This window comes from Macaca thibetana, chromosome 11, assembly GCF_024542745.1.
Source record: "Macaca thibetana thibetana isolate TM-01 chromosome 11, ASM2454274v1, whole genome shotgun sequence".
Taxonomy (NCBI): domain Eukaryota; kingdom Metazoa; phylum Chordata; class Mammalia; order Primates; family Cercopithecidae; genus Macaca; species Macaca thibetana.
Window position 1 is genome coordinate 90,919,281 of NC_065588.1, and position 12,006 is coordinate 90,931,286.

Sequence of the window (12,006 nt, forward strand, 5' to 3'; positions counted from 1 at the left end):
TCCCCAAACTGCTGATGAGGGTGACAGACAAAGATGTGGAACAAGAATCCCAGGCTCACTTTCTCCTGTTGCTCATGAGTAGAAGAGCATGTGGACACAACCACAAAATGCCACAAATGAGGAAGTATGGCTAAGTTTTTGACTTTACTTTTTTTTTTTTTTTTTTTGAGACGTAGTTACCTTGCTCTGTTGCCAGGCTGGAGTGCAGTGGCGCCATCTCAGCTCACTGCAACCTCCGCCTCCTGGGTTCAGGTGACTCTCCTGCCTCAGCCTCCCGAGTAGCTGGGACTACGGGCACGCACTGCCATGTCTGGCTAATTTTTGTATTTTTAGTAGAGATAGGGTTTCGCCATATTGGCAAGGATGGTCTTGATCTCCTGACCTCGTGATCTGCCCGCCTCGTCCTCCCAGAATGCTAGGATTATAGGTGTGAGCCACCATGCCCAGCCTACTTTATCTTTTTTTTTTTTTTTTGAGACAGAGTTTCACTCTGTTACCCAGGCTGGAGTGCAGTGGCGTGATCTCGGCTCACTGCAACCTCTGCCTTCTGGGTTTAAGCTATTCTCCTGACTCAGCCTCCTGAGTAGCTGGGATTACAGGTGCACGTCCCCACACCTAATTTTTGTATTTTCAGTAGAGACAGCGTTTTACCATGTTGGCCAGGCTGGTCTCAAACTCCTGACCTCAAGTGATCTGCCTGCCATGGCCTCCCACAGTGCTGGAATTACAGGCGTGAGCCACCGTGCTCAGCCTGACTTTCCCTATTTTTGAAATAAAGTTATATAAAATATTGGTGCCTGTTGGTGCCATCAGGGACAAAGCAGAGAAGGAGGGAGGTTCCACTCTGTGACTACTCCACCTTCAGCCAAGGAGTGTGTGGGATCTCCAATGGCCAGTCCTTATTTCCACTGCTCAAAGATTTTGTCCATCGGTTAGAGATTGGCAGAGGAAGGCGAGAGAAGGGAGGGGCAGGGACTGGGGCTGACTGCGGGGCAACTGTGCTTTCGCCTGCTCTCTGAACAAGGTGTTACTTAGGACACCATCCGAGGCTATCTCCCTGGATCTCATCCATGCCAAGTCTTCCATTACTAAGACACAAGATGACTACAACTGACCTAATCTCTAGGCCAGTTCTCTCTTCTGAGATTGACTCACAGATCTCCGTGCCTCTTTGACATCTCCATCAGAGCTTCTTGAAAGCACCTCAAATGCAACACGTGCAAATGTGACTTCATGTATTGCAGCTACCCAACACCTGCAGTCAACCCTGTTCCCTTCCAGTGTCCTTCTCAGAGCAGAGCACCATGATCCATCTAGTTCCTCATACCAGAAGCCTAATGTGCATATCCTGACACCCTTCTCATCCAACCCGCCACCCAGCCACAGAGGCAACATCCAGTTTCTAGCTCAACTGGTCCGGTTCTCTCCACCTGGTCAGCACCCCAATCTAAGTCACTGGGATCTCTTGCCTGCAATAACCTTACACGAATTTCCCTATATATCCTTTCGTTCCCCACCCTCACGAATCCATTTTCCACAGAGCCGCCCAAGTGGTCTTTTAAGGATACATATTTGATATCACTCCTTTTCATAAAACCTTTCCAATCTTTAATATGGCCTTCTGAGGCCTTGCAAGGCCCAGGTTCAGCTCCCTCTCCTCCCTCAATGACTTCATGCCAGCCCCTTGCCCTGTCATAGTGCTCTGGCCTTTTCCAAGTTCTTTTTTTCTTTGAAGAGACAGGGTCTCACTCTGTTGCCCAGGCTAGGGTGCAATGGCACAGTCAGAGCTCATTTCAACCTCACCCTCTGGTCTCCTGCCTCAGCCTCCTGAATGACTGGAATTACAAGTGCGAGCCACCACACCCAGCTTTATTCTAAGTTCTGAAAAGGAGCATAGACTCACCTCAGGGCTTCCGCACATTCAGTACACTCTGCCTGAGATGTGTGCATCCCCCACTCCGTCCCTTCTTCACCCGTGGATCTCCCACTCATTTTTTAGGTCTTGCCTTGATTGCCCCACCCTTGGGGAAGCCTTTCCTGATCCATGAGATGAGGTCAAGTCTCCCTTCAGCTCTCCTCCCCAACCATGAGACATATGCTGCCTGAGGACAGGAACTAGTGCGTCTCGCATTTGCTGTCCTCTTCAGCACAGAGCCAGAGCCAGGCATGCAGCACGTGCCACACACTGGCTGAATATGAAAGAGACAGCTAGGTGCCAGTAAGAAAATGTGAGGCTTGACAGGTACAGTGGGGCATGCCTGTAATCCCAGCGCTTTGGGAGGCCGAGGTGGGTGGATCACTTGAGGTCAGGAGTTCAAGACCAGCCTGGCCAATATGGTGAAATCCCATCTTTACTAAGAAAATATAAAAATTAGCTGGGCATGGTGGCACGCACCTGTAATCCCAGCCACTCAGGAGGTTGAGGCAGGAGAATCGCTTCAACCCAGGAGGCAGAGGTTGCAGTGAGCCAAGATTGTGCCACTACACTCCAGCCTGGGCGACAGAGAGAGACGGTTTTTTAAAAAAAAAAAAAAAGAAAAGAAAAAAGTGAGGCTTGAGAGAGAAACCTCCAAGCCTGCTGGGTGAAAAGGATCTAACTAGAGGTAGTACAATATGCCCCTCTCTGTTCTAACTCATGTGCCAATCTGTGTTTGCTCAATTAAAATATAGTCATCTTTTCAGGTTTTAAACAAGCATAATGGCTCCAAGATTGATTTGCTTTTCTTCTGCTGAATAACTCTATGGGCCAAAGAACAGGTTCTCTGTTACTATAGTAACTTCTATTATACTAGGCTACCAACGAAAAGGATAAAACTTCTTCAGATCTTCACATTCTAGAAAGTGCTGGCTTTCAACAGTAACAGGCATGTACCAGAAATCACGCGTTCTTTTCAACCACTTGGGTCCAAGGTTTCCTCCATTTTAGGCGTAGCACAGAAAAGGGGATGGAACAAGACAAAGGACCAACCTTTTAGGAAAATCCATGAATCTTTGATTATAAGATGAATTACATGTACAAGTAGACCGATCTCAGGACTGTCTTACAACTGCTGTCAAATTTTTTTAACGAAAAGAAAAATCCAAGAAAATTAAGCAGTGAATTGCAAGGAATTTCAGTCACAGCAGCCCGAGTATTCAGCCCCACAATTTTTGGTACTTCCTTGGGTCCAGTCATTAACTTATTGTGGATGATCACCAGAAAAAGGGATTATCTTGAAACGTTTTTAATAGGGAATTCAGGGTTTAAAAAACCACTCAGTTGTTTAAAACGACAAAACCCTTGCATCCCTGCAGGCAACAGCCTCTCTGTCTCTGGTAGCCCATTCCCTTTGTGCAACCCTGTCTGTAAGAACAAAACAAATAAGAAATAAAGATGAAGTCAAAAGGCTCAACTGCTAGAAGCCCTGAGGAATGTGGCTACTCCCAGATGTAAGGAATGGCCAGTATTTTTTTTTTTGACTGTTTACTATGTGCCAGGCAAAGATTTCAAGACCTTACATGATTATCCCATTTAATCTTCTTGACAACCTTTTGAGGTAGAGCTCATTAATACTTCCATTTTATTGAGGAGGAAACTGAGGCACAGAGCACTAACTCATCCAGCGTCACACAGCATAGGTGAGGAGGGCTAGGATTCTAGCCATCATGACAGGGAAGACACTCCAGTCATTCACACAGATGTCCTCTTTGCACTTTTGAGTGAGAGATGAAACCAGAAAATGTCAAAATGAACCTCTCTGGATTTTTAAGTTCCCTTTATGTGGTCCCTCCCCACTTTATCTGTTGTCCTTCACCACTAAAATATGTTTGTTAAAACACAGAAGAACAATATTAACCCAAACTGTCCCCTAAATAAGAAAACCATGCATTCATATACCACCCAGTGACACTCGAAACATGCTCTAAAATAGAACGACTTCGTGAAGCAATTGTACTGTTCACTTGGCAACATTTTTATTTATTCTTTGGAGACAAGGCTTTGCTCTGTCGCCCAGACTGGAGAGCAGTGGTGCGATCATAGCTCACTGTAACCACAAACTCCTCCCTCTTCAGCCTCTCAAGTAGCTAAGGTTATAGGCACGCCACCCTGTCCAGCTATAATAATTAAAAAATTTTTTTTTTCTAATTATGTTGGCCAGGATGGTCTTGAACTCCTGGCTTCAAACGATCCTTCTACCTCAGCCTCCCAAAGTGCTGCGATTACAGGCATGAGCCACTGCACCCCGCCCACTTGGCAACATTTAACATTTAAATGGTTCAAGTTTCTTGAATTAGCCAGTGGTGAAGCGAACTCGCCTAATCTAGAACAGAGCCAGAAACCTCCCAAGTGTCTTTTGAGATGTGGTCTCTGGGGGCAGAATTTCCCATCAGCTCCAATGTGTTGGTTCCCAGAATTGTCCAAGTAGGCATCTGGGATTAGCACAGGCTCAGCCCTCAGCAAAGTGGAATGAAATGTGGCCAGGTGAAACTCCAGCTCACACACTGTGGGAGAAAGCGCTATCTTTATGTTTAATTTTCTCCCTTGTAAAGTGGGGCTTGGACTCACAGCCTTCAGCCTTCCTAGAGCTGGAGAAAATGACTACTGTCCACAGAGAAAATCCATAAAAACGAAGCTGGGCGTTGCTTGAAGAGTACTTTTTTAAGAGACACAGGGCCTTACTCTGTCACCCCCTAGGCTGGAGTGCTTTGGCACAATCACTATAACCTTGAACTCCTGGACTCAAGCCATCCTCCCACCTTGGACTCCTGAGTAGCTGGGACTACAGGTACACGCTGCCACACCCAGCTAATTTTAAAAAGTTGTTTTTAGAGATTGAGGGGGTCTCACTATGTTGCCCAGGCTGGTCTCGAACTCCTGGCCTCAAGTGATCCTCCTGCCTCAACCTACCAAAGTGCCAGGATTATAGGTGTGAGCCACCAGCCCTGGGCAATTTTTTTTTTAAGGCAATCAAGGAACCTGGGGTTGTTTCACTACGTGCTAGGATCACATTAGGTAATACTGGAGCACAACTTTGTTTATATTGATCCCATTATCCTTTCCTTCCATCCACCCAGATCCTACCCTACCTTCCAGTCCCGCCTTCTCCAGGACATTCAATTACATTCCTTCCTTAAGGATGATTTGCAAGACCTTGTTTAAGCCACTTAACCTCGCTGTGCCTCGGTCTCCATATCTGAGAAGTGGGGATAATAACAGAAACTACCTTAAAGGGTTGCTGAGAAGTAAATGGGAAAAACAGAAACCTTTGAAGTGCCTTGCTAGTATTGAGCACACAGTATGCACTGAAGTGCTTTAATTTCTTACAAATACCAATGTTATTATTATTATTTTATTTATTTATTTTTTTGAGACAGACTCTCGCTCTGTCATCCAGGCTGGAGTGCTGTGGTGCAATCTCAGCTCATTGCAACCTCTGCCTCCTGGATTCAAGCGATTCTCCTGCCTCAGCCTCCCGAGTAGCTAGGACTACAGGCGCGTGCCACCACGCCCGGCTAAATTTTTGTATTTTTAGTAGAGATGGGGTTTCACCGTGTTAGCCAGGATGGTCTCGATCTCCTGACCTCGTGACCCACCCGCCTTGGCTTCCCAAAGTGCTGTGATTACAGGTGTGAGCCACCGCACCCGGCCATGTGAATGCTATTATTTTACAGATGACTGAATAGGCTCAAGTCTTACTCAGGGCCACACAACTGATACGGTAGACGTCGGACTGAACGTGGAAATGTTTTGCCACTAAATGACTGATTGCTCCCACAGTCCACAGCTTGCTGGGCACCATATGGCTAAATGTCTGTGGCTCACAGAGTCCGTGTCATGGAACTTGGACCATGTGTGTGCTGTCTTGAGTTCTTTGGCAGCTGCGCTATCCCACACTCTCCACCTAGGCAGTGAGCTTCTTGAAGCCAGACTTTGTCTCCTACTTTTACATTTTACAGTTTTGGTGATGATGGGCTTGGGGTGGATAATAAATACTTGTTAATTGATTTAGACAGAAAGTGTAAAGAATATGGTCTCTTAGCCAGGCACGGTGGCTCACACCTGTAATCCCAGCACTTTGGGAGGCTGAGGTGGGTGGATCACTTGCGGTCAGGAGTTTGAGACCAGCCTGGTCAACATGGTGAAACCTCGTCTCTACTAAAAATACAAAAAAATTAGCCAGGCGTGGTGGCGTGTGCCTATAGTCCCAGCTACTCAGGAGGCTGAGGCAGGAGAATCGCTTGAACCCAGGAGGCAGAGGTTGCAATGAGCCGAGACCGCCCACTGCACTCCAGCCTGGGCAACAGAGCGAGACTCACCTCAAAAAAGAAAAAGAAAAATAAAAAAAAGAATATTGTGTTTTTACTTACTAATGTCTACAACATGAACTAGTGGGGTTAACGTGGTGCAGACAAAATGTTTGTGCAGAGAAAACATTTTGTCCCAGGTGCCAGAAACCCTCTAGGACTTCGGCATAAACATTTAGATTGGTAAATGAATTAAGGCCAGGGAAGAGCCCAGGCCTGTGTCTAATCACAAAGAGAAGGGTACCTGGATGTCCCGTGAGCGCTCGTAGGCCTGGTAGGCCACCTTCTCCTCAATGCTGGCCAGCTCCTGCTTCAGGTTGGCCGTCTCATGCTGATGCAGGTCCGTCAGGTCATGTAGCTGGTCCTCCAGTCGCTCATACCTTTAAAAGAGAGGAGCCGATTCCGAGTGTGACATTTCACAGCACACTGCGAGACGATGTCCTTTCCATTTTCCTGTGCCAGTACCTTTTGGCTCGCTCTCATCCCCTGATGGGCTGTTTTTCTAAAAGAGTAAGGCTAAGCTGTGGGAAATGAGCTTTTGCATAACACTGAGTCCCAGCTCTGGAAAGATCCAGTCTCTGGGGTCTTGACTCTCCGTCCTTGCCACTGACGGTGCACACGGGTCAGACTAGCACCTTAGCTAGCTGCAGTGACCTCAAGATAGAGCTCATCAGCTGATGCATTCGCCAGGGTCAGGCAGGAGATAGGGCTCTGTGGGATCCTGCTAATGGAGGGCCACGACCTCTAGTGTCTGTGGTGCCTTCTCCCTCTTCTGCTCTGACACTGTTGTTGTGGTTCATGGCCAGAGAACCCACAGGGAAAGCACCATGCTTTTAGTATCACCTTCTACTCTGGAGTCAACTCTACTATTTCCCAGCACGCAAACACGCACTGATTATGGATTTCAGCTCTTGGAACCTAAGTGACAATACAAAATTAAGCTTATTACAAATTATAGATGGCTCACCACACGGTGTTTCAAAATGTCCAAATCTAGGCCGGACGCGGTGACTCAAGCCTGTAATCCCAGCACTTTGGGAGGCCGAGGTGGGCGGATCACGAGGTCAGGAGATCAAGACCATCCTGGCTAACATGGTGAAACCCCGTCTCTACTAAAAATACAAAAAACTTAGCCGGGCATGGTGTGGGCTACTGTAGTCCCAGCTACTCAGGAGGCTGAGGCAGGAGAATGCCGTAAACCCAGGAGGCGGAGCTTGCAGTGAGCCAAGATTGCACCACTGCACTCCAGCCTGGGTGACAGAGCAAGACTCCGTTTCAAAAAAAAAAAAAAAAAAGGTCCAAATCTAAAGGAACAGAAGTACAAAGATTCTCATTCCTGTGCCCTGCCCCTTTCACTGAAGATGATTTTTCTCATATTTGAAACCTCAGCCGGGTGCAGTGGCTCACGCCTGTAATCCTAACACTTTGTGAGGCCAAGGTGAGTGGATCACCTGAGGTCAGGAGTTGGTGACCAGTCTGGCCAACATGGTGAAACCCCATCTCTACTAAATATATACAAATTAGCTGGGTGTGGTGGCAGGCACCTGTAATCCCAGCCACTTGGGAGACCCAGGCAGGAGAATTGCTTGAAACCGGAAGGCAGAGGTTGCAGTGAGCCAAGACTGCACTACTGCACTCCAGCCTGGGAAAAAGAGTGAAAACTCCATCTCAAACCCCTCTGCCCCTCAACAACAACAACAAAACATTACATAAGGACTTCAAGATCGATGTACTAAATAAAATTCACTTTGTTGGGTAACGCATAAGTGTTTTTTACTTGATAGTTGTTATAGAGGGAAATCAAATACAGAACTCTGAATTAGTGTAATGACACTATAACGGAAGTCTACTGAATCAGAATCTTAAGATGCATGTGAGTCATTGCCTATATCTGATAATTTAAGGGACCCACACATAAATCCTTCTCTAAATTGTCAGCTAAAGGCCACAAATTATAAAACTTAGAATCATGAAGGATGGAATTGTTGGGTATCCCTTATCTGAAATGCTTGGGACCAGAAGTGTTTCAGATTTTGATTTTTATCAGATTTTGGAATATGTGCATATACATAAGCAGATACCTCAAAAATGGGACCCAAGTCTAAAGACACTATTCATTTGTTTCCTATGCACCATGAACACACAGCCTGAAGGTAAAAGTGTACCGTATTTTAAATAATTTTGTGCCTCAAGTTTGTGTTTTTATTTGTGGAATTTTCCAGTTGTGGCGTTGTATTGACATGCCAAAAGTTTCAGATTTTGGAACATTCTGGATTTCAGATTTTCGGAACAGGGATGTATCAATACATTAGGGATGTACTGATTGCTAAATGCCTTTTAATCCATATCCATATTTGTTGAAAATACAACCATAAGGTATTCTCATTTCAAGCAGATAATCTCTCTGTAGTAACTCATCCTTCTAAAAAGAATGCTACACCTATCACGTACCCACTAAAATTAAAAGTTAAAAAACATGCCAGTGGAATACTTTGAAATACCTGTATCTTTCCTCTTGCAGGGTCTGGGAAATAAAACCATATTCTCTCTTAAACTGCACCTTCAGCGCCTCGATGTCCTCAGCCAGTTGAGCTTGGGTATCCTTGATCTCCCTCAGTTCCTCCAGGATCACGGCGAGCTTCCCCTGGCTGTCCAGCGTGCTGGCTCCACCAGCCCCGAACGACTGGTTTCCGTTACTGTCGGCCGAGCCTGACGTGCCACTCGAACATTCATCATCACTGCCATACTTGGGTTTGTTCACGATGGTAGCGCTGCCCCCATAGGCCCTGGCACTCGCCTCTGGCCTAAACTCCTCTAAGGAATTTTTCAAGTGAGCAATGTTGTCGGCGCTGCCAAACTTATTCCGGATCAGGTTGGCAAACTCTCTGGATTTATTGAAAACAAACACAGGTGGAGTGAGCGAGACCCCTGGCATGCCCGATTTGCTGCTCTCCATGCAATGGGGAGCAGTTCGAGATTTCACGTGGGCATCTTTCAAAGAGCGATGTATATCCTTCAGGTGGTCTTTGGAAATGTCCTTGGAGCTCCTGGAGGCTCCATTCTGCTCGATCTCTCTGAGCTTTCGATGATACTGCTCTAACTTCTTCTGCAGCTGGGCGATGGAGTGAGCTGATTTCTGATTCTTCTTCTCAAAGACTTGCTTGATACGTCCCGCCTGCTGCTTGTCCGCGCTGTTCACTAGTTTCAGATACTCCGCAACGTTCCCATCGCGCGATGTTTGCTCAATTTTTATCTGCTCTGTTACCTTTAGAATTTTTTGCTTCAGGCTGTCTGCAGTGAGTTTGACCTTGTGGAAGTCCAGGACGCCATCTGGTACATCAAAGTTGAGGTTGGTGTCTGACCCCCCTCGGCGTATGTTCAGGGGCAGGCTTAAGGTATTCATGTCATGACGTTCTACCTGAAAGAGACAGGAAAGCAGCACATGAAAATCTGAAGTCAAACAGATAATTACTGTGATAGAATCTGTGCACATACAAGATACCTACATTAAGTCCCAGATTTTCGAACTACAAGTGTCACAGGATAAAGCAACCGTGCTGTTGAACATAGGGGCGGCCTGGCTCCTTCCTGCATCCATCTACACTAAGTAGCTGTGAGATTTGGATCTCCCAGGGTATCCACTTTTTTGTGTGATGAGACAGTAACCTGGCTCCCAGGGTAGAAAATGCAAAATAGAATGAGGTCACCAGTCAGTCCTGGTTTCCCAAAGTGCCCAGGTAACTGGGATGCCTGCCACGCCCCATTCACTGGGAACTACACCACTATGGGCAACACATCTAACTCAGAACTCACTCACTTAATAGAAGCAGAATCTTTTAAAAAAAAAAAAGATGGGGAAAAATAGGAAAAAATATACGAGCAGGTACATCCACCAAACTAGAATATTATTTTCTTAATGGAATCATTAAATAGATATGATAGAATAATACGGTATAAGATTAACTTTAATAACTGGGTAATACAACAGTATTTCTATATGGAAACAACCCCAAACCACACCACAGTGATATTAAAAAGAAAAAAAAAAAGGGGCAGGGTGCTGGCTGAAGTGGCTCACACTTGTAATCCCAGCACTTTGGGAGGCCCAGACAGGTGGATCACCTGAGGTCAGGAGTTTGAGACCAGCCTGGCTCACATAGTGAAACTCCATCTCTACTAAAAATACAAAATTAGTCGGGCGTGGTGGCAGGCACCTGTGAGCCTAGCTACTCGGGAGGCTGAGGCAGGAAAATCACTTGAACCTGGAAGGTGGAGGTTGCAGTGAGCCGATATCACACCAGTGTACTCTATCTAGACTGGGCAAGAGAGTGAGACTGTCTCAAAATAATAATAATAATTAAATAATGATAAAACTCAGACCACATAAAACAGCTTTCTCACTCAAGGGCCATTTAGGGAAAAGAACTGCAAGGCAGCGTTGAGTTTCCCAGTGAAGCGGGTGGCAAGTTTGTGCTCTAAAAGGAAAAGGCAGAAGCAGACCATATGCCAGGTCCATGGATGTCTCTCATGGCTTGTCTCGCTTCATTACCATGCCAGACAAAGAAGATGCTAGATTCATAAACATGTAGAAACCGAGGGGTAAGGCCAGGATTTGAATCCAAGTCATCCTAACTGTAATCCTCTTTCCATGTCAGGTCACTCCATTGTTGATATCCCCGGAGGATGAAAAACAGCTCTTTGTAGAGTTCAAACACAACCTACAAACAATTCTTAAGATCCAAACTGAAGCATCTCATTTGTCAATATCCCTTTGATTAGAATAATGACCTGATATACAGTCTTAATAGAAATCAAATGAGAAGCAAGACAATATTCAGTATGTTACCTTATTTTAAGGAATTAGTGGGCTGATAGCAAAAAATTAGTAAAAAATTAATGAATCTCACACTCAGTGATACGATTTGGATCTGTGTCCCTATCCAAATCTCATGTTCAACTGTTCCAGTCCCCAGTGTTGGAGGTGGGGCCTGGTGGGAGGTGATTGAATCATGGGGACGGATTTCTCATGAATGGTTTAGCATCATCCCTCTGCTGCTGTTCTCATGGTAGTGAATCCTCGTGAGATCTGGTTGTTTAAAAGTGTGTAGCACCTCCCCTCTCTTGCCCGCATCCTCCTGCTTTCGCCGTGGGAAGTGCCTGCTCCTGCTCTGCCTTCCACCATGAGTAAAAGCTCCCTGCAGCATCCCCAGGAGCAGATGAAGCCATGCTTCCTGTACAGCCTGCAGAACCGTGAGCCAATTAAACCTCTTTTCTTATAAAGTATCAGGACTCGGGTATTTCTTTATAGAAATGTGAGAACAGACTAATGCACTGAGTGACCCAGACTCGAATATGGACCATATCCAGCAACGGGTATTAACACTTCACCACATAATAAATCCTGCCCAGTGCTCTATTCCAGAGGAGGGAGCACAGCAGCACAGTGGGACACCATCCCAGATGGGCGGGTCAGGCTTCCTCCACAACTTACAAACATTCGTTAGCATTAGCTCTTAGCCTCTCTTTTCCAATGCACAATGTTGTCATTAATTACAGACACTGGTTGCTTTATCTGGCAGAGAAGCACCATATAGGAAAAGCTGGAAGGAAGCAAATGCCCAATCGCTACAAGACTGGAAAACAGGATATATGAAAAAAGGATAAAAAAGTTGTGACTTCACTTGGTCAAGAGGGAAGGATGGGGATAGGGAATAAAGAAGG

At 45.9% G+C, this 12,006-nt stretch overlaps 1 protein-coding gene across 11 annotated transcripts in view; it reads right to left on the reverse strand.

Annotated features, from left to right (window-relative positions):
* TMCC3 (transmembrane and coiled-coil domain family 3) overlaps positions 1–12,006 on the reverse strand; it is a 308,376-nt gene that overhangs the window by 3,616 nt on the left and 292,754 nt on the right. For all 11 annotated transcript variants that reach the window (XM_050747181.1, XM_050747178.1, XM_050747185.1 and 8 more), the window contains 2 exons: positions 8,787–9,703; positions 6,530–6,665 (listed from right to left, as the gene is read on the reverse strand). In XM_050747181.1, coding sequence (XP_050603138.1) covers positions 6,530–6,665; positions 8,787–9,703 — 1,053 coding nt within the window. The remainder of the gene's footprint in view (positions 1–6,529; positions 6,666–8,786; positions 9,704–12,006) is intronic.